This window comes from Mauremys reevesii, linkage group 7, assembly GCF_016161935.1.
Source record: "Mauremys reevesii isolate NIE-2019 linkage group 7, ASM1616193v1, whole genome shotgun sequence".
NCBI classification, from domain to species: domain Eukaryota; kingdom Metazoa; phylum Chordata; order Testudines; family Geoemydidae; genus Mauremys; species Mauremys reevesii.
This window is the reverse complement of record NC_052629.1, coordinates 35,278,238-35,301,632: the sequence shown is the minus strand read 5'-3', so window position 1 is coordinate 35,301,632 and position 23,395 is coordinate 35,278,238. Positions and strand designations below refer to the sequence as shown.

Genomic DNA, 23,395 nt, shown 5'->3' with positions numbered 1-23,395 from the left:
AACCTCAGCCCTCTCCAAGGGCTGCCTTTAAACCCCTCAGAGCAGGAGCAGGTGACCACCCCGCTACAGGAGACAGACCACGCTGTGACCTGCTATCACTGGTACTGAGCCCTGCCCCTTGTCCATGCAGAGAGGATTCCAGGGCTCCCAAGCCCCCAACCCCAGGGTTTCCAGAGCCCCTCTTTGTCCATCTCATGCTGGGTTTGGGAATTCCTCCTCCTTCCCATATCTTCTAACCCCTCGGCTGCAGCCACACCCCACCAGAGGGATTAGAAGAAGGGGGAAGGGGGAACAGACCCAGTGACTGATCTGTTTTGAATTCCATATGGACCATGTAGATGAGACGCTGCAGTTGCTGAGTTGCTCATAATTTGAGAACATCTCTTTCCCCCCTTTTTATACACTGACATTTCTTTTCCCTCTACTGTTATTTCTCTCTGTATTTGCAGCAGTTAACTCTGATTCAGTCCACTGGCTGGAGACAAGTTCCAGCTTAAAAGTTTGAAAACTATGGTGAAAATAAAGAAAACATGAGATGAACAAGAACTGTACAGTGTGTTTAGGAATGCAGCCATCTGCAGTAAAAGTTTGGAAATGCTAGAGTTGTACTGAGATCATGTCATGATGCATTGCCCTGATACTCTATTCACTGATTTGAGTGCTGAAATCCAAGGCTACAAATTGACATCATGCTTATAAAATGTTCTAACCATGTTGAAAGGATACAAGTTTAAACAAAGGCCAACATTTCTGAGAGGCTTAATCACAATCAGAACCAAATCCAAATATTTTCACGATCACTCAGTTCTGTGTCTTTATCTCCATTTCCAAATAAATAATAATTAATAATAATAAAAATATGCTAGTGCTTATATTCTTGACTGGTTTCAGCAACTTTAAGTTCATGTTGTATTAGCAGAGACATATAAAACTATTGTAGAACTTAAAATTTTGTCACATTTATGTAAGAGAGAAAAATGAAAACCTCTAGAACAGTTTTATGTATATGTGCAACGCTCATAGCCTGACAGCCCTGGAGATTGAAGTTATTACTTGCCCCCACAACTGTTTCTGCACATCAACAACACAAGGGCGAGTTTATTCACTCCAATATTCCAAAATGCTTCAACCTTGCTAACTAGTTCCACTTATTAAAGTGATTTTTTAAATTTACTTATAAACTAAGTACTGTATTCTCACTTACCCATCATGAAGCACGTAGAGGGCCACTCGTCCTTTTATAATGCAAAATGCATTGAGGCCTGATCTTCATTGCAGGCTTTGCAATGTTTTATTCTTTGACAAATGTAAGCAATACTTAATAGGCTTTAACCAAGTATCTGAATACCTAGAATGCATTGCTATCTTTCTTACAGCAATTTGATTGTTTCAGAGCTCTGAATAAACTTTCCACAGTAGGTTTATATAACAAACACAGTAAAAGACAACTTTCCATCACTAAGGCTTTAAAATGGTTCTTACCCTGAGTAGCTGTATTTGTTTTCATAGACAACTGGAAGTCTGTTGTCTTAGTTTTCTCAGCAAATTATCACTGGTACCAAACTCTTTGTCAATGTAATGCCTTTCTCTGTAAATGTAACTGGCTATTATGCTGGAGATGGATATCCAGAGGGCTCAATAAACAGTAGTTCAGGAAAACTCCAACTTATCCAAGCTTGCAGCAAAACAGAAAAATTGCTCCCCTAGTTCTGCAATGTAGAGGAGATTTTTGCACAATTAGTTTGCTGATAGGCATAAAAACTGGAACAACTATTCTTCTTCTGTTTGTGGAGAGGCATTTTTAGTTCTAACAAAGAGACTTGCATAACTTATAATTTAATGTCTTTAGTTTGTGCTTCTCTATTTTATTCATATTTAAAGTTCTTAAACATATGGATCTCAGTTCAGGCTAAGCGTAGCCCACTGAATTCAGCATGTATTTGGTTCATGAAGGGGCAAGGGAATTTTTTTGTTTGTTTGTTTAGAATTATGCCTACTGTGAAAAGTGTAATTTGGACACAGAGGACATCTCTTAAATACACACATCTTTCTTTTATGCACTGATAATCTATTCCATTCTTAACACTATGTTGTTCTCAGAATTTACTTGAGTTTTAGCGCTATTGGGATTAGTCTTTAAGAGTCATAACAACCATTGCACATTGTTAAGGTGAAACAAATTTTCATTTGCTAAACAAGTCTACTCCTTTATCAAATATTGATTTTTTTAAAAAGCTTAATTGTACATACAAGTTGACTTTTTCACTTTGACTCACTACCTACTGCCTCATTGTTAATGTTTCTCATAAAAACAGGCAACTTCAAATTTTATATTATCTATCTCTCACTCTCTCTTCCTGCTTCCTTCTTTCTGATTTTTCCAGTGGCAAATAAGGCTCTGCTTACAGAGAAATAAGCAGAACAAAGTTTTCCTTTACTTAGTTCTCTATCAGGATGCAGAGAAAGTTCCTAATTAGCAGGGTTTTATCTATTAACCTCATTTTTTCTCCAGGGCGGTGGAAGAAGTATGACAGTGCAGGATCACTCTTCCCCATTACACTTAGAGATAACTGCATGTATAATTAATTGTTTTCTCTGTCAGTCGCCTGGAATGCATGCTGTTTCAGTTTCTTATTTAGAAGCATCTATATCATAAAATATTATGCTTGTGTAATCTGTGAATTAATATGCTGAATTAGAAGTAAAATACTTACTCTGGGCTTTTCCTTTTATCCCAACCTAATAGTATTTTTCTAAGATTTTTAGGTTTCCTCACTTTTTGAACTGAGATCTCATTCAACAACTAGATTTTAATTTTTCACTTTCAAAAAATATCCCTTGCTGTTAAATTTTGCATTAGCAAAATGTCACATATCACAGCATATTTGTTTGTAGGTCTTATAGACCATGATACAAATAACGTAATTAAAAAGTCTCCTCTGTTGAATGGAGAAAAGGGGAAGTCAGTGTCTTTCTTACATACAGTACATCCCTCTCAAGGACACTACCTTGCTTGTATCCAAGGTTCATGACTCTGTAATAGGGGAGTGGATTGTTCTTTGTTGTCCTTCCAACTGGTTTTCTGGGTGGCTTTGTATTATGTAGCTCAGCGCATGACTGAGTTTGGAGCAACTAGGCTGAATGTGCAGGCAAGATGTGTCTATACCAGGAGTCTTTCCACATGACTTTCCCAGAATCTCTTTCATTCAAACCACATTCTTCTGCTCAGGCCCAGATTAACCAATGTGCACTTGGTGTTCTTAGACAGTGTCCCTATCTCAGGAGGCCCTGGTGACTCAAGGAGGACCGGGGGGTGGGGGGGAGGGAGGAGCAGTCAGGCCAAACCACTGTGTTGGTTTGCAACACTGCTCACTCAAGTTCAGGCCAGCCACTCCTCCACATGATGGGGGCAGCCATGCCAAACCTGAGTAGCTTGGGGCCATGAGAGTGCAGGATTGGTGCTGGGAGCAAGTGGACCACCCTAGCCTGGGCAGGAGTGGCGCTCGGAGCAAAGTAGGTGTGGATGAGTCAGCAGGGGCTGTGAATGAGTTGTTTGTGGGCTGTGGGGTAAATGGGGAGTGTTGGAGGGCTGCAGGATGAGGGGATGGTGAGCAGGGTGTATATCAGGGCAGATGGGATGTGCATGTGGGCTGTCAGGATAAGTGGTACTGGTGCAGGGTTGGTGCATGGGGAGGGTCATTTCCATAATGCACTAGACCCCAAAATTCTTTAATCTGGGCCTGGTTCTGCTAATAGCTGCATATGTTGCTGGTATTGGAAGAAGAATGGAATACCTCTCTAAACAACAACTGAATTTTGACTTCTGGCTTTGTTCCAACGCTCAGTTGATCAACAGTGTACAGAGATGCTTAAATGTACAACCACTTAGTATCTCTTCGCCTCATACAACAACTTAGCTTGTAAGGTTAGGTGCAAAGGGAAGCCACTACCTACTGTCCAGGAGTAGGCAGAAATAGCTTGGAGGAAGTAGGGCTTTAAAAGGCGGTAAAGAAAACAGCATTGTAATAGTCTCTGGTCCAGTCAGAAATCCAAAGTCATGAAGCAAGTACAGCATGGACAGTGCAAGCTACTGCACCAATTTGCTTTCTCCTGATTTGGCAAGCTACTTTTGGAGATGAGTAGTGTAATAGTCCGGTACGGGGGCCGTGCCCTCTCAGGGGCCGCCGAGAGCCAGGCCGCCTCACTACACGGCCTGGATCAGTCTTCGGGTTCTGAAGGTCTCAGGGTCCCGCCCCTCAGGCAGGGGCTGAAACAGAAGGCACACGGTCACTGCAATGGGCCCGGCCCTCAGGCAGGGCGGGGCAGCAAACGCTAGTTCCAGGCTCAGATCCTTTCTGCAGGCTGAGCAGTAACACAGTCAATAAACCCCGGCCCTCAGTCAGGGCGGGGCGGCAAACCGGCTCTCAGCTCCGGTCCTCGCAGCCAGAGCTGAGCAGTCACCAAGCCCGAGCCCCAGCTCAGGGCTGGGCACCACACAAGGGTTCAAGGGCTCAGGTCCTTCCTGCAGGTTGAGCACCACAAAGTTAAGGAGCTAAGCCCAGGCCCTCAATCAGGGCGGGGCAGCAACACAGCAGTTCTAGGCTCAGCTCCTTACAGCCGGAGCTGAGCAGTAATAATAGTTCAGGGCTCAGGTCCTTGCCTCAGGAACTGAGCAGTAGCATCAGTCTCAGGAAGCCCAGGCCCTCAATCAGGGTGGGGCAAGAAATAATAGTTCAAGGCTCAGATCCTTTTAGCAGGAGCTGAGCAGTAATACCAGTTCAGGGCTCAGGTCCTTGTCTCAGGAACTGAGCAATAGCATCAGTCTCAGGAAGCCCAGGCCCTCAATCAGGGCAGGGCAAGAAATAATAGTTCAAGGCTCAGATCCTTTTAGCAGGAGCTGAGCAGTAATACCAGTTCAGGGCTCAGGTCCTTGTCTCTGGAACTGAGCAGTAGCATCAGTCTCAGGAAGCCCAGTCCCTCAATCAGGGCGGGGCAAGAAATAAGAGTTCAGGCTCAAGTCCTTATAGCAGGAGCTGAGCAGTAATAACAGTCCCAGGGCTCAGATCCTTGTAGCAGGAGCTGAGCTACAACAACAGTTCCGGAAGCCCAGGTAAGTGCAGGCTTCTCGGCCGGAACGCTGGTAGGAGGGGGAGTCTGCCACCCGTGAGTGGGGTGGCAGGGGGGACACAGGCCCACCCACTCCACTGTGCCCCAGCCCGGGGCACTAGCAGCGGCGTGGATCCGCTGCAGTCAGTGGGGATCCTGGCCGCAACACACTGACATGGGCACGTCGGTGCCCTCAGCCGGACAGGGGTCGGCTACCCCCGGGCTACACTCCATCTCCCCCTCCTCGGGTACCTGCTCCCCGCTGGGCTCAGCAGCGGGGTCCCATACCATGGGCTCCTCGGCGGGCTGAAGATGGTCTAGGTCGGGCTGCTCCTCCAGACGCGGGTCAGGGCGACGCTCGGGCTGCTCCTCGGGGTATCGGGCTCGGGGCAGGCTCGGCCAGTCCACCTCGGGATACCTGGCTCGGGGCAGGCTCGGCCCGTCTACTTCAGGGTACCGGGCTCGGGGCAGGCTCGGTCCGTCCACGTCAGGGTACCGGGCTCGGGGCAGGCTCGGCCCGTCTACTTTAGGGTACCGGGCTCGGGGCAGGCTCGGTCCATCCACGTCAGGGTACCGGGCTCGGGGCAGGCTCGGTCCGTCCACGTCAGGGTACCGGGCTCGGGGCAGGCTCGGTCCAGCGGGAGCCCGACCAGGAGCGTCCGTCCTCTCCGGCCGCTGGGCTCCAACTGAGTGCTGAGGCTGGGCTTTTATACTTCCTGTCCCACCCCTTGACTTCCGGGGGGCGGGAACAGGTGGCAGTGGCTCCGCCCACTGAGGGGGTTGTTCCGGTTCCTCTCTCTCAGGAGCCGCCGGGAGCCAGGCCGCCTCACTACAAGTAGGATTATTCATACCTACCAATAACATACCCAGTCTTCATCCTCTGTTGGATCTGCCAGCAAGATTACTGATTAGTGTCAGTTGCAATGATGTTTTTGTGGTGCAGACACTTGTTCAGCAGCTCATTTTGAACAGTCTTTAGGGGACAAGACCTCTTAGTCACTATCACCATCTATCAAATTTGAGCCAGCGATTCTGGAGTGAAAGATTAAGAATCCTATTGCTATCTTGCTCCTTAGAATACATTTATTTGTCATAGGTATTGTAGCTACAAATAAAACAAAAAATAATCCACATTTGCTATGTAGAATACTAATAGAAAACTAAAATGCTCTTTTTAGAACTATACTGGCAAACAACGTAATCTCTCAGCATCCTGAAACTACAATTTTAACTGTTACTGTTTTAAGAAGTTAAAGTAGTTTCCCACTTAGCTGATACAGTAATAATTTGGGATATATAGGTGATCAGATGTCTATCTGTGGAAAATGTTGCTCCATGCAGAGGATTAAAGTGACTACCAAATACAGAGCTGACAATAATTTATGTGCAGAGCATATCTGCAGAAACTAAAGACTGGGGCTTTTTTCTCTTTATTCTGGCATACTACTAGGATCAGGTTGGTAAAGTCAACATGAGTTCTCATGATTTCAGGGAACAAGGGGAGAAGGCGAACACTGTTGAAGTTCAATCCTTTCTGCTATGTTTCTACTTTCAGCTGTCTGCAGCTTCAAGTTTTGTATTTTGGCCTTCAAATAACTTGAGTGAAACACAATACAAGAACAGTAGTTCATTTGCTTTAGAGGTATTTGTGGTGAAAGTGAAATCATAGGCCAGTGCAGTACTTGAGTAAAAACCATAACAACTACACACTTGGAGACATACAAAACAGACTCTCCACATCCTCTTTTTGCTCTAGTATTTGGAAACCAAAAGAAAAACTTTGAAGTTATGAGCCTAAAATTGGGCTTCCAAAATCATATTTAGGTATCTAAATAAATGGCCAGATTTTCAAAAATGCCAAACACTCAGCAGCACCCACTGAGGTCAATAGGAGCTATTGGGTATCAACACTTCAATCTGGCCACTAATTTAGGTGTTTAAGTATGGATATAGGAGCTTACGTTTACACTCCTATTTTAAATTTTTTGGCATCATCATTTCCTTCTCTTTAGGAAGAGTTTATGGTACCATTGCCTTCTCACCTAATTTCCAACTTAAATTTTGCACGATAGGTTAGGAGAACAAATGATTTTTTCCCCAATAAAATGGTCTAATTTGGCCAACATCTCCTCTGAAGTCAAAATGAACTTGGCACATTAAATTCAATAGGCCAGATCCTCTGTATAGAACATAAGTCTTAGGGTGATGGTCAAAAATACCTTAAGTCTCTTGATAGCACTCCCTGGATTCTGATGGTGCTCTGTGCCGGCCATTACTCCTTCATCATTTTTGAGCTATTCTACGATGCTGTAATTTATGCTTGGCTACAACAGCTACATGGGACCAATATTGCATCTGAGGCCTGGAATAGCACAGGATAGCTTGATTAAACTCCCTTTTCTCTGCTTCACTGGAAACAAGGAGGTTGAGTTGCATAAGAGCCCCTGTGTTCTAGCTCTGTGACACCAAAAGGCAGTTCACCCTTACATTGGTTAAATTACCATTACAGCCAGATTATGCTGGTGGGGTGGAAAAGACCCTATTTCTTTTCTCATCCTTTAGACTAAAATCTACCCTCCTTTAAACTTTCACACTATTGTACTAAATATTAATCTAATAAAGAAATATCCTGTAGTAGTTCCCTTAGATTAGATTTTCCCAATATGTGGGTTGTGACTAAAATGTGTAGAGTAAGTAGTGTCCCAGACTGCTTGCAAAAAATATAAATTCAATGCGTCTTAAACTATTTTTAAAGAGATATATAAGCTCTGTAATGGTTTAGCCCTTTAAGGCCATTATATTGCAAACTGAGAATCCTCGCTAATGGATCAGTGTAGACTAACACAGAATGTAGCCCCATTAATAACATTATTATGTACAAAATCAAAGTGGAAGTATCCATACAAAGAAACATGACATGATTGTTCAAATTTAGTGACCTATCAACACATGAGGCCCCAAGGCACTGTTGAGCATTACATGACTGCACTGCAGATACAATTGAATATTTGTTGGAACTTTATTCTCATTCAAAGAAGATAGGCCATTTCGTGAAAAGGACAATGGCAACTTGTCCTAATGCCAGCTCAAAGAAAAAAAAAAGAAAAATGCTGAAATATAATGAAAACTGATTATACAACAATTGATTTGAAACCATAGTGTTCTGAACTGCTGGATGCCAAGATTAGGAAGCCTTCAAAGATATTGTGATATTTAGAGACCAAACATCACTCATGGAAAATGCTGGAGAAAAAAAAAAGACTGGATTTCTCAAATTGGAAATGTTAATATTCACATATTTCATGCAACTGAGCCGGTATCTCTACAAATAGCTTGCAACATAAGGTGCACACCTCTCAGAAGCTCTTATCCTTTCCTGTACAATAGATATGACTTTAAAAGCTATCAGAGGCATAAAATAGCTACCAAAATGAAAACTTACTTTGTTGAATATATTTTCATGTCCTTTTAGTAAGATGACTGAGGATGTCTATGAACAACAGCTTTCAATTCTCAGGAAATGTGACTCTTTAGCAAATTATCTTGATAAATCAACTCTAGTGCTGAGCCTGCCCTTGTGAGGTATGTTTCTGGTGTTTCTACTGAAGACAATAGCCTCTTTTATGCTAGGACACACAACAGGTGAATGCAGATTCAGGACATTTCAGGGAGTAGCCAACGATTCTCACTTTCAGTAGAAGTGGTGTAGGGCAGTGCCCATGCATGGTGCCAATGCAACAACTAAGAACAAAATTCTTATTACACAGATCCCAAACTTTGTACCTATGTCTCATAGTTTCACTGTTTCATAGACCATCAGGCTCATGCTTCTAAGAAAGTGTTTAAAAATGTGTGCTACTAGTGAACTTCAGTAAAGGTCAGCCAATGAATTCTGGACTGTTTAAATTGCTCTGCAATGGCATGAGTTTCCTGCAGCTGCAACTCCTGTAATGCTAATGTGAAGTGGCACTTATTAGATGAAGTACCAGTTTGGCATTCTGAATTCAGAGTACACATGCTGGTTTCTCTGAATGATCAGCTATCACTCCTTTCTAAAACCTGCAATAATTTATCCTGGGTGGCATGCTTAGCATACCTTGATGACATCTAATGAGCTGAGCTGTTCTCTCGGGGCAGAATATGAGTGATCAGTTCATGCATGATGGGGTAGAAGCATTCATCAGACAGCTTGGAAATTGGTAACATTGAGCACAACTTCATGACTTCAGACTTCATGAGGGAACTGAATAACCAATCAGGAATGATCAGGAAATTTCATCAGCATCCCAGGGAACTTCAGACCCTGCTTAGGACTGTTTTCCCAGTGAATCACACCTTCATTCAATCGGATGTTTACTTAGCAGCACTGCTTAGGTGTTTCTAGTGGTGTCATACAGGGACTGGTTCTTAGCCTTATGTTATTTAATATTTTTATTAATGAACTGGAAGAAAACAAAACCATTAATGATAAATAATAAAGAGGACAGGTGTCTGATATAGGTCTTTCTAGGTTGCTCAGTAACCTGGATGCAAGCAAACAATGTTTGTTTTTATATGGTTAAATAAAGTCATACATCTAAGAACAAAATGTAGGTTTGTAGGATGGTGGAACTCTGTCACGGAAAACAGTGGCTCTGAAAAGGACTTGGGGCTCATGGTGGATAATCAGTTGAACATGAACTCCCAATGCAAATCCATACCCAAAAGAGCTAATGCAATCCTTGGATGTATAAACAGAAGAATCTTGAGAAGGAGGTTATATTACCTCTGTATTTGGCACTGGCATGACCACTAATGGAATACTGTGTCCAGTTATGGTGCCCACAATTCAAGAAGGAAGATGATAAATTGGAGAAGTTTCAAGGAAGAGCCACAAGAATGATTAAAGGAATAGAAAATATGCATTATTGTGATAAACAAGTTGAGCTGCTTGAGTCTATCTAAACAAAGAAAAGGTTAAGCGGTGGCTTGATCACAGACCTATACAAGGAACAACAAATCTGAGCATCGAGGGCCCTTCATTCCACCACACTAAGGTATGGCAAGTTCCAGTGGCTGAAAATTGAAGCTAGACAAATTCAGACTAAAAGTAAAGAGTAAAATTTTAACAATGAGGCTAGCTAGCCATTGGAACAGCTTACCAAGCATTGTGATAAACATTTCCACTAATGGAGAATATAAATGACTGTTTTTTCCCAAAAGATATGCTATAATACAAACAGGAATTCATTCAAGGAAGTCCTACTGCCTGTGGTATACAGGAGGTCAGACTAGATGATCATAGTAGTCTCATCTGGCTTTATAATTTAAGTCTGGGCCAACACAAGACAAAATGACAGACCTCCTCTATGAAAGTACCCTGCAATTCTCTATCTAGCTAGGAAATCAGCAGATTTTGGTTGTTGCTGAAGGAATGACCAGATTTAGTTGTCAGAGGCTTAAACATTTTCATCACAATTTCTTTCTTGTATATCACAAGTCAAGTTACTTTTAAATGGAAGTGATGAAAAAAAGAATTGATTCACCAGTTGATCATAAGAAATAAATAAATCATAAGAAATAAATCTGTTTATTTCCCTATTTTAACCAGCTGCAGAACACCTTTCATCAGTAAGACAGGTTCATTCATCACCTTCATTTATGCATGTTTTCAAAGTGTTGTGCCTCTTATTACAATTTGCTTTTACAAACTTTATAAGTAGTTATTTCTGGTCTGGTTAGGATTGCCAGATTTAATCTGTTCATGGTTAAGTTTGAGGTCCTGGATAGGAGGACGAGGAGAGACATGGGGACAGTGGTTTACTACAGAATGTTTTTCTTTTAACTTTTTTTCATAGAAGACAAACTATGTCCCTTAGTATATTTTATAATCACCATCAGTAAAATCAGATGAATGTTTACTTTTATCACAGTTATTCAGTCAATCTACTTCCTCAAATAAAGAATTAGCAGCTTACTCTCCAAGGTACTTGTTTCAGCAGAATCATTCCCCTCAGACTTATCATTCTTACTAGCACTTGACTTTCTAGAATTTTAACAAGTACGTTTACTAATTGTTTAGACACAGAAAAAATTTAAAAACCCACAGATGTTTTAATAAGATTGTCAGTGGCTATTGTTATAATTTATTAGTCAATAATGTCTCATAAAATGTTCTATGCACCTCAAAATCGTGGATATATACATGTAGGTCTAGCCAAATTGGTTCCAAAAAAGTCAAATGGTGACCTCACGTCACTAGACTTGAAAGGATATAGAGTTGATTATAGTCATGACTGCCACTCACTTACTAGTGCAATAATGAGAGAGAGAAATTGCATTAAAATCACTTGTTAGCATTCTAAATGAGATTACATTCACAACAGCTGCCTACAGAAGAAGGTGCATAATTACTACCATTTTAACATGCCAGTGGGAAAGCAAGAGAATGCTTAATAATAATGCTTCCTACTTCTTTCTTAAGGAAAAGGTCTTTCAGGGTGGCAATAGTACCAACCTTACTAGTGCCCCTAATTTAATAAGCAAAGAAAGATGCAGTTACAACTAGACACCAATCAACAGTTTAGAAGAAGGCTAATGAGAAAGGGCAGAGTGAGAAATAATAAGTATAATAAAACTAACAATGACTAGCAATACAGTTACTGTTTTCTTGTCTGTTCATTTGCTGGCTGGAAATGAACAGCATGCAAAAGTCAACATTAATAATAACAAACAAACAACTATCTCCTTATTTTCTGTTGTAGAAATTCATTGTCTTCTTCTCATTACCATTCTCTTGCAATGACTGATTACTTTGGCCACATTGTCTGTGACTGTGAAGAGATTTGGTTTTCTAGGACATTTAACTACCTTTACCTTTCTGTTATTTCTGCCATAATTCTGCTTTTTTTTTTAGGTTGGGCATTTTCAATTTTTTCTCTTCCACACAGAGTCTGACATGTCTCATTGGTTTCTATATTTCACAGGTCATCACCATCCTCTTATTTTCAAGATCAGAAAGGGCTGTCTGTGTATTTTACCATCCCTGGTTCTGAATGTGTGAACATAAGTCTGAACGACCTCCTGTAATCTCATTTTACATGACAGATTTTTTTAAAAAAATTCTCATGTATGAGGTAAAAATTTCCCTCACACCTCTCAACACATTTTTGCACAGCATGTTCCTAGAACACATTGTTTTACAGAGGAACAATGGAATATGGCAACTGTATTTAACATGGGGATGAGCATCATCCAGCTGCTTGTCAGCTTGTGTTGCAAAAAAAGGGACTTTTAGAATCAGGGGCATTCCAATATGCATTAACCAGCTATTTCACAGAGTTGAAATTGACCTGCCAAAAAATATGTATCTCCAGTTCTTACAGAGTTCTTTCTGAAGGCTAAACCTGTAAGCTACTGGACATTTTCTTATCTGGTGCAACCACATTTGAAGTTCTAGCATCCTCCTCATATAATACATCACCATGGAGGGGGGGAAATAAAGACAGGGACTTACCATTCTGCATTCATCCCCATACCAAAGCTCCCTTTGGCTCCACACTGTGGTGTGTTGGCTGAGAATGTGCACAGCAGGTTTGGAGTGCAATGGGAGACTATGGAGATACTAAATCCTATGGCACCCTCAGAAAGAAAACTGCCCACATTTTCAAGACCTGAGGTCATGTGGTAAGATGATCTCAGTCTTTGCCCTCCTAGCCAAATTCTTCACTATCAAACTTCTGACCCTTGGGGCCCCCGCTTAAACCTCAGAATATAGCAAGAGAAGGCACTGAATTAGCCACAGGCTGCTCTCTTGGATGAGCTAACATGTTACAACACAAATGTGGGATGTTTCTACTAGAACAAAGTCAGAGCTGAATGTCCTGCACAAGTGAGACATTTTCTTCCTTTCTTCTTCAAATCCATAGTGCACAGAATAATCATCATAAAAAGACTTAAATTAACACATAAAACAAGCAGCTACGTTAGGGGTTCAGCCCAAACAAATGACATCACTGTCAGTGAAGCTCCTTGTCTGACCTTCCTAGCAGAAGTAGAAAGTGAAACAGTTTGGAATGATAAAGTGGATGATGCCAAAACAGTTTGCATCTATTAGCTGCCACCAGTCTTTCCAACATACAGAAGAGGGATTGTTCATTGTACTTCAGTGACAACTGGGTTACTCAAGTTCCTTTTGTTTAATATGGGAAAATATTCTCTCGTTTTCATGAGTTTAAAGAGTTTGAGTGAGGGAAAATTTATTGCAGACATAACACAACTTAAGAAGGTAGAAACTTGGCTTTTCTTTTTTATAAAATCCTTCCAGCAAAGAAAACATCAACTCTGCCGAAATGCAAAGACTGAAACTCATTCCAGAGTACAACATATCCATGCTACAATATCCAAAAGCAATTTGGAAAAAGGTGACTAAATTAATAAATCTGAAATATTTTAATAATGTTTTTCAATCAAGAACCCCTATGAAACTGATAACTGACCTAAATGTAATCAAGCCACGCATTAATAGCTGCGTGAATATTTTGAAACGTTTAAATTCTAAAACTGTCTTACTTTTGACGGTTGCTGTCCGGGTACAATTGTAAAGGATGGCTAGCTCCCCAAATACTTTGCCAGGTCCCATGGTACACAGTTTCACACCTTCTTTTGTCACTTCAACCTTTCCATCTGTGGGGAAAAAAATACCATTTTAAGTTGCAAGCTTCTTTCTCAGTTATGTTCTGAAAATTTGTTCTAGATATAATGTAATTGAGAGTACCAGAACCGTTTAATTCTAAAACTAATTTAAAAGTATGTTCTAGAAATGGAATTATATCATCATAATCCTTGGAAACAATTATTTTATAAATAACGCTTATAAAGAGGTATTGATTATTGAAGTTTCTTAATGGAGACAAAAGCTTAATGGCACACTAGAACAATGCGTAGTTTATTTTACTTAAGACTTTCAAGTAAAATTCTCTCAGATGTTTTGTATTAAAAATCAGGAGATTCAGATTTAACATTACACATGAAAAACGTGTTAACTAATTCTGCTTTTTTTTTTTAACAGAAAAAGTAATCATTGGAAACATTCACCCATGAATAAGGCAGCTATTATAAAAAGAAAAATTACTTTGACTCATGGCCATTATTTAATTCACATCTTAGAGTAGCTTTTCTTTCTCAGGCAAGTTTGCTTTATCTGCTTACCAACAGTACACATATAGTAGGACTATACAGGGTATTTAAAAGCAAGGGCTGCAGAGAAAGAAAGGAGGTCAGTGCCAATTTATATTCTTCAACCAACTTCAGACAAAAGACTGCCAGAGGAGGAAAATGGAAAGAAACAGACACACCATCTACTATATACGTACTGGTTTAAAAATAGTGTTGAAAAACAGAAAACACCATCCTAGCCACGATGGATATGGAGGCTTTCTACACAAACATCCCACACACAGATGGAATACAAGCTGTCAGGAACAGTATCCCTGATGATGCCACAGCACAACCGGTTGCTGAGCTCTGTGACTTTATCCTCACGTACAATTATTTCAAATTTAGTGACAATATATACCTCCAGACCACTGGCATCACTATGGGCACCCACATGGCCCCACAATATGCCAACATTTTTATGGCTGACCTGAAACAACGCTTCCTCAGCTCCAGGGGCGGCTCTAGCCATTTTGCCACCCCAGCACGGCGTCATGCTGCGGGGCGCTCTGCTGGTCGCCGGTCCCGCGGCTGCGGTGGACCTCCTGCAGACGTGCCTGCGGAGGGTCCGCTGGTCCTGCGGCTCCGGTGGACCTCCTGCAGGCATGCCTGCAGATGCTCCACCAAACCCGCGGGACCAGCGGACCTTCCGCAGGCATGCCTGCGGGAGGTCCACCGGAGCTGCCTGCCGCCCTCCCGTCGACCGGCAGAGCGCCCCCCGCGGCGTGCCACCCCAAGCACGCGCTTGGCATGCTGGGGCCTGTAGCCACCCCTGCTCAGCTCTTGTCCACTCACGCCCCTTCTCTACCTACACTACATTGATGATATCTTCATCATCTGGACCTATGGGAAGGAGACTCTGGAAGAAATCCACCGCGATTTCAACAGCTTCCACCCCACCATCAACCTCAGCCTGGACCAATCTACATAGGAGGTCCACTTCCTAGACACCACGGTACAAATAAGTGATGGTTACATTAACACCACCCTATACCGAAAACCCACCGACCGCTATGCCTACCTTCATGCCTCCAGCTTCCATCCCAGACACACCACATGATCCATTGTCTACAGCCAAGCACTGAGGTATAACCGCATTTGCTCCAACCCCTCAGACAGAGACCAACACCTACAAGATCTTCACCAAGCATTCTCAAAACTATGATACCCACATGGGGAAATAAGGGAACAAATCAACAGAACATGTACCCAGAAGCCTCCTGCTGCAAGACAAGACCAAGAAAGAAACCAACAGAACTCCACTGGCCATCACCTACAGTCCTCAGCTAAAACCTCTCCAACACATCATCAGTGATCTACAACCCATCCTGGACAACGATCCCTCGCTTTCACAGGCCTTGGGAGGCAGGCCAGTCCTCGTCCACCGTCAACCCGCCAATCTTAAGCATATTCTCACCAGCAACCACACACTGCACCATAGTCACTCTAACTCAGGAACCAATCCATGCAACAAACCTCGATGCCAACTCTGCCCACATATTTACACCAGTGACACCATCACAGGACCTAACCAGATCAGCCACAACATCACCGGTTCATTCACTTGCACATCCACCAATGTAATATACGCCATCATGTGCCAGCAATGCCCCTCTGCTATGTACATCGGCCAAACTGGACAATCCTTACATAAAAAGATAAATGGACACAACTCAGATATTAGGAATGGCAATATACAAAAACCTGTAGGAGAACACTTCAATCTCCCTGGACACACAATAGCAGATTTAAAGGTAGCCATCCTGCAGCAAAAAAACTTCAGGACCAGACTCCAAAGAGAAACTGCTGAACTTCAGTTCATTTGCAAATTTGACACCATCACCTCAGGATTAAACAAAGACTGTGAATGGCTAGCCAACTACAAAAGCAATTTCTCCTCCCTTGGTTTTCACACCTCCACTGCTAGAAGAGGGCCTCATCCTCCCTGATTGAACTAACCTTGTTATCTCTAGAGTGATTCTTGCCTACATATTTATACCTGCCTTTGGAAATTTCCACCAAATGCATCTGACGAAGTGGGTATTCACCCACGAAAGCTTATGCTCCAATAATTCTGTTAGTCTGTGCCACAGGACTCTTTGTCGCTTTTTGAAGTATGATTCATAAGGGACAACATGAAAAGTAAGTATAGTAAAATGTGGGAGGAATGCTTGGTTATTAAACCCAGTGTTGCCATTTATAGTGAGACAAAAGATCACAAGAAAGGGAAAAAAAATCCAGTGAATAATGAAAAAAAAAGACCCAACCAACCAAAAAACCCAACCATACCCACACCTTCCCACACCTTAACTATTGATCTCTTTCTGGAATAGGGTTCTACAAATGTAGCTTTCTTCCCCCCAATTCCATAGGCAAAAACCTTTCTACAGAATGTCTGCTGGCAAGAATTAGTGAAATTTCATATGCATCATGAAAAGTCTGGTGCAATAGGCATGAGTGGCATCAGGAACTATTATTTATATGAGAAATACAGCCCATTCCCCCCACCTGGGGCGGGAGCAAAACCAGTCATTAAAACACAGTTAGGGTTGCATGTAAATTTTATGGGAATCCATTTATAGCACCCTTGCAAAAATATTGTACAGTTTACAAAACTTCTAAACCTTTAAAAAAATAATCACGAAATGATTATTGCCCAGATTATGTGGGTAGTTCACTTAATCATCTCCCTGCCAAGATGTGATGCAGACATATATTCTACTTAGGTGTGAGCATACCTAGCACACTGGAGTCACAGAACTTTGAGGAGCAGTACCAGTAGGGGTGGCACTCACACCCTGCAGCCCTAGACTTCCCCTGGCCATGGAAATGCAGTGCCACCCTGACCCCGAGTTTCTTCTCACCAAACAAAGTCCTGACTCTGATGTGGAGGGGACTGAGGGTGGGTTGTGGAATACACATCTACATCACATTTTGAAGAACAACAGTTACAGGTAAGTAACACTTTTCTTCTTCAAGTAGATGCAGCCATTGAGGAAGCATAGCCTGATCTACTTCATATGCTGTCATGAGAGGAAATGATCTATCTGGAGATAGTTTTTGTTTCATACACAGACTGAATGAAGGGTCAATCAGTCTTTGCAGACTAACAAGATGAGAAGAGGAAAGGTTTGGTCCTATCCAGATAAAAAAACCTCAACATTGCCTGACATCCAATGTTTGAAGATGCTGTTCCTCTAGGGTTGAATGCTGCTTAGGGAAGAACACTGGTAAATATAGTTTGGTTCAAATGAAACTGGGAAACCATCCAGGGTGTCACTGTGGGGTTACTTTGTCTATAGAAAATTGCATGCAAGAAGGCTCCGCCATAAAAGCCTGTGACTCAACCTCTCTCTTGTAGACATTATCACAAGGAAGGCAGTTTTCTGACACAGAAGGTAGACAGAATAAGTTGTCAGAGGCTCAAACAGAGGTCGTATAAGAGCCGCTAAGACAATATTAAGGTCCCACAAAAGAACCATCTCTCTAACTGGTGGATGGAGACAAGTGACTCTTTTAAAAAACCTCACTGCAGTGCAGTTTGAAAAAACTGACTTCCCATGGATGGGCAGAGGAAACACCAAAAACATCTCCTGGTAGACTTTCAGTGAACTAAGAGCAAGACCAGAAGCCTACAAATGTAACAGGTAGTCCAAAATGTCCTGGATGCAAGCTAGCTTTGGTTGGACTCCCTGGGCTAACAACCATATTGATAACCACTTCCACTTGGCTGAATAGGCTGCTGTGATCAAGAGCGCTCTATTATTAAGCAAGATTGGCCAGATCAAAATGATGTTCAGAAGCTCTTCCTCATCTAACCACGCAGCTTCTACACTGTGAGATTTACAGAGAGAATGCAAAACCTGACTGTGATAATGAGTCAGGAAGTCAGAGTAAAAGAGGAAGGGATATGGGAGCTGAATCAATAATATGAGGAGTTGGAGAACCAACATTGCTCCATCATGGCTCAGGCAATGAGAAAGAGCTTGACATGGTCCAAGTTCAGCCTGAGAAATGCCAGTGGGATGATCAGAATGGGAGGGAAAACCAAACAGTAGTGCTGATTCTCAGCTCAAATAAAAAGCATCAGCCAAAAAACTGTCATCTCTCATGGGGAACAAATCAATCATCAGGATTCCCCAAACTGTAAAAATGGTCCACAGGACACAGGGCTTCAGAGACCACTAGTGATTCAGGTAGAAATTTCTGCTGAAGAGAACCTTCAGGTGATTCCAAATCCCCAGTAAGTGATTAGCGAAGAGACGATGTTTTCCCTGAAACAAGGAAGACAGTCCTGATTGCCTCTTGATGCAGCACATTGGAGTCTGCTCCCCCTAGTCTGTTCACATAATACACTACAGTGGTATTCAGTATCAGAGGGGTAGCCGTGTTAGTCTGGATCTGTAAAAGCAACAAAGAATCCTGTGGCACCTTATAGACTAACAGACGTTCTGCAGCATGAGCTTTCTGGTGGACTTCAGATGCATCTGAAGTACAGTGGTATTGTTGGAGAGTATGAAAACTAAATTCCTGCCGTGATCAAAGATCTGACAGGTATTCTAGATGGCATGTAGCTCAAAGACCTGTTCTGACCACAGGCCTTGAACTGTCAGAGATCCCAGATTCGGTCCCCCACCTAGTAAGGAGGCATCAGTGACTATAGGCCTGGTCAGTGGGAACTGACTGAAAGGAATGCCTCGCATACATTGTCCTCAATTGTATGTCACTGTAGGGAGTCCAGGACTAGCAGGGGGAGTTGGACCTACTGTACAAGGGATGACAAATCAGAAAATAGACTGTCTTCAGCCACATCTGAAGAGGATGCAGGCACAGCCTGGCATATTGGACTACTTGTGTGCATGCAGCCATATGGCCTACCAGCTTCAGGCATACCCAGTTGTGGTTTAGCATTAAGACTGCAGCTCCAGACATAGGTGGCAAATTGCCTGGAATTGCTCTGTCAGTAGAAAGGCTCTTGAACTTAGTTTAGCAGGGTCACAATGAACTCAATTCTTTGAGTTGGAACCAATGTTGACTTCCCACTGTTTAGGCCTAGATGATCAAGTAGGCATAGTGTGAAGTGAACATGACAGAGGACCTATTCTCTGGACTTTTCTCTCATCCAGGTGCAGGAAGATATGAATTCCATGCTGTTATCATAATCATACACTTGATAAAAACCCAGGAGGTGCAAGACAGACTGAAAGGCAGCAAAGTGTCCTGCTGGCCAGCCTTGATAAGCCTGAGTAACTGCCTGTAACTCAGACAGATTGCTCCGTAGAAATAAGCATCCTGAAGGTCCAGGGCAGCAAACCAGTTGTTGTGATTTAAAGGTGGGGAGGATAGTTGCTAAGGTGATGTATCTGATGCATTTGTTGAGATCACAGAGATCAAGGATAGTTCTCATCCCTCCCCTGGGCTTTGGGATCAGGAAATACCAGGAGTACCCCCACCCCCAATGCTGAAGGGGGACCTTCTCTACAGCCCCAATATCACTAGAGACTGAACCTGCTTGAGGAGCAGAATCTTGTAAGAGGGGTCCCTGAAGAGGTATGGGATGGGGCTAAGAGGAGAGATGGAAAGGAATTGTATGGCATAACCCAATCTGGTGGTGTTTAGGATCCAGGTTGTTCTTGGTAATTGAGTCCCAAGCACAGCAAAAATGAGTCAGCCAGTCCCCCAACAGAAGGTCAGAGAAGGAGAGGTCACCACTGGATAGCTGTCCAGGACACAAGTCAAAATGGGACCTGGCTGAATGCCAGGGGATGGGGTGTGCATGTGTATGTGGGGAAGCCAGCTAGTTAAACCCAAAACTAGAGGACCTTCTCCTCTGGGATCTGTAGCCCTTCCTGGAGTAGCCCCACTGCCTTACAGGAAGGGAGGACTGCCCAAAGAAATGCTGCAAGCGGTACTGCTGCTGTCACTCCTATAGTGGTGTCTCTTCACAGCTGGAGTATATACTCCCAAAGAATGCAAAGTAGCTCAGGAGTCTTTAAAAGAGTGCAGTGTTTCATCTTTTTTTTTTTTTTTTTAAGAAACTCGTCCATCATAAAGTAAATCCTCAGTTGTCTGCTGCACTTCTGGAGCAATGCCTGAATACTGCAACAATGAGGCCCTTCTCATGGTCACAGCCAATTTCTTAATCCTGGCTGAGGCACCTGCCACATCCAGAACCCACTGCAATGAGGTTTTGGCCACCATACAAGCCTTGTAAAATTAATTACCAAAACTCTTTGCTGAGGCTTCTGGGAACTTATCCACAAGTTTAGGTATGGCCACCCAATTAACAAAGTCCTATTTAGAGAGCAATACCTGCTGGTTCACAAAACTCATCTGCAGGGAAGAGGAGGTATAAATTAGGTCCTTCCTCTTGGACTTTTGTCATTAAGTGTGGATTTATACCTTCCCTGCCATGATCTGTCATTTTATGCAGTTACCACCAGAGATTTAGGGTGGGAGTAAAAATCCTCAAAACTCTTCATGGGGACAAAGTACCACTTCTCTGAGCACTTCAGTGTGATTGGCAACAAAGTTGGAGTATTCCAGGGGGTCTTTCCAGGCTCCAAGAGACCCTCATTTATTTGGAGGCCTACTCCCTCCAGAGCTGATTATTGGAGACTATCCAGCTACTTGTGTGTATTCTCCTGCAGGAATTCCATCTGGATGCCTCAGGAGGTCATGATATCCCTTAAAAGTCCTCAGACACCAGCAAAAAGACAGACACTGGCCCAGTAGAGTTGGAGAGAATGAAGATGCAGTTTGCTGTGCCAAAAACAGGTTCTTTTCTTGCACCACAGGATCCAGTCAGAATAGCCCTGGAGGGCCAGAGGGAATAGGCTCAGCAGTCGCTTGCAGCTGAGGTGGTTTGGAAGGGGGTGACAGTGTTGAGACCAATGATCTCACTCTAAAGCGACTTGAACGGTGGGACCTCAGGGACTCAGGAGCATCCCAAGGATTCCAAGGAGACCAGTGGGCATAAAGGTAAGGCATTTGTGGCCAGTAGGCACTGAGCCAACAGCTCCTGTCCCAATCAGGGTACAGATGCCAATATCAGTACTGATAGTGATCCAAGGGTGATATCTGGTGCCTATTGGGTGACAACAAGGGGAAGGATGACCCCAGCCTGGATCTTGAGGAGTCCTGGAGGTTCTCTGCTGACAATGGAGGAACCAGCCCTGATGGGACAAACAAATGGTCAGACTCATCTGAAGCCCAAAACAGGGATGGTATCAATATGGAGGATCAATACTGGTAATACTAAATGAGATTCCCAGCTGGTACTGAAAGACGTGCCAACACCGAGGCTAAGGGCAGTACCAAACTTGGTGAAGGGATCTGCTACCAAGACAATGATGGCTGTCAAGGATGCACGACCATCAAGGGGGCCCTTTGGTGCCAGGCATGGTGTAGGCCTCAACTCTACAATCTGAGCCCCTGGCACCCTGAGCTTGGCAGCTCTTTGATGAGGCCAGAAGGTGCCAAGGGTATAACAGCAGATGAGATGGTAGGAGCCATGGTATCAAAGAACTTCTTAATAAGTTGAGAGTCCAGGACTGATAGGCAAAGTGTCGTGGCCAGATTTAGTAGTCAAAGCCAGAGTCTGCAATCACAAGACAGGAGTAGGAGTCAGATGGGTCAGGCTAGCAGGAGGTCAGCGTCAGAAGACAAACTAAAGGGGCAGAACCACAAATGAGATGCCAGGAAATCACGACAGGAGAGCAGGAAGCACAAGGCACAGAGTCCAGAACGGAATGGAGACCAGTTATTCAGACAGTTACCTTTTTCTGCTGCTAGTTTAAGGAGGGCCAGCAGGCCAATCAGCTGCTCTGAGACTGGCAAAAAGGACTTCAGCTGCAGACCCTCAGACTGGGCTGAGTTTCACAGGTTCCAGGTAGGCAAGCATCAGCAGGCTGCAAGATGGATGGCTGAAGCATAGCTGCACCTATAAACCCTGCAGTCCCAGGTTCAAGGCAGGTCTGATGCCTCCTGGTATGTTGTCACTGTGGAAATAATTGGTACCAGACTCAATGGACACCTCATGGATGATAATGGAGTTGAGAGTATGGGCTCTCATTGATTTCTGCACAATACCAGGAAGTGGTTGGACAGATCTGCTCCATCCTATGTGCCAGAGGGTGTACTGTGCCAGTCAGCACTCCTCTTAGTAAATGAGGAGAAGTCTTCCTGAGCCCTGAAATGGTCCTAATTTGTTTTATGGGACCTCTTTCTCGCCATCTTCTTTGGGGAAAACATCAGAGCCTAAATGTGGAGCAACAACATTTGCTGGATTTGAAGTCAACCGAAGATCAAAGGCCTTGGTGCCAAAGGAGGTCTTATAGGCTGCTCAGAAAGGTGCTGCTTCAGCCACAAGTATTTCACCATGAGTCCTCTTTGGGAATGACTTACAGATGGAGCACAGGTCTTTATTGCATTCTTCACTGAGACAAGAAGCACCTCATGTGGGGATCACTGGTGGGGATTGCCTTCCCCCTCCCCCAATGCACAATGCTTGAACTCTGGTGAGGGCATCACACGGGGCAGCAAATTACTCTAAAACTATATTAAATACTAAATTGTACATAAGGTACTAAGTACTATATATATGAGAAAAAAAATTCTCAGAAAACAGACTGAAAGTGTGAGGTGAAAACACCACACAGAGTGAGAACTCTAGCCATGGGTGGTGAGAAAGAAATGAGGAGGTCGGGGCAGTACTGCCCTTATAGGGATACTGCTAGGCAACTCTAGGGAGCTCTGTGCACTAGCACATAAATGGAATACATGGCTGCATCTACTTAAAGATTACAAAGTCTACATACATTTACATAAACCTAAGCCACACCATAATAAACACATTTCAGAATAAGCACAACAATCATTCCAATACTATCCATATTATTATTCTGTTCTATCAACACATCACTCTACAAGAAAACATACAGAACTCTGACATAACTTAATATACCATTTTATTTCTAGATATTTAACAAATAATTCAACAGTAAACATCAACCAAATATTTCTATTATGGAATAAAATGTGTGCGTGCGGGGATTGATGTTAAGTTGGGGTGCACAGTATAAATTGAATGAGG

At 43.0% G+C, this 23,395-nt stretch overlaps 1 protein-coding gene across 9 annotated transcripts in view; it reads right to left on the bottom strand.

The window, feature by feature from the left end:
- The window catches only part of PRKG1 (protein kinase cGMP-dependent 1), an 885,489-nt gene that overhangs the window by 524,609 nt on the left and 337,485 nt on the right, over nucleotides 1-23,395 (bottom strand). For all 9 annotated transcript variants that reach the window (XM_039547328.1, XM_039547329.1, XM_039547324.1 and 6 more), the window contains one exon: nucleotides 13,657-13,770. In XM_039547328.1, the coding sequence (XP_039403262.1) occupies nucleotides 13,657-13,770 (114 nt within the window). The remainder of the gene's footprint in view (nucleotides 1-13,656; nucleotides 13,771-23,395) is intronic.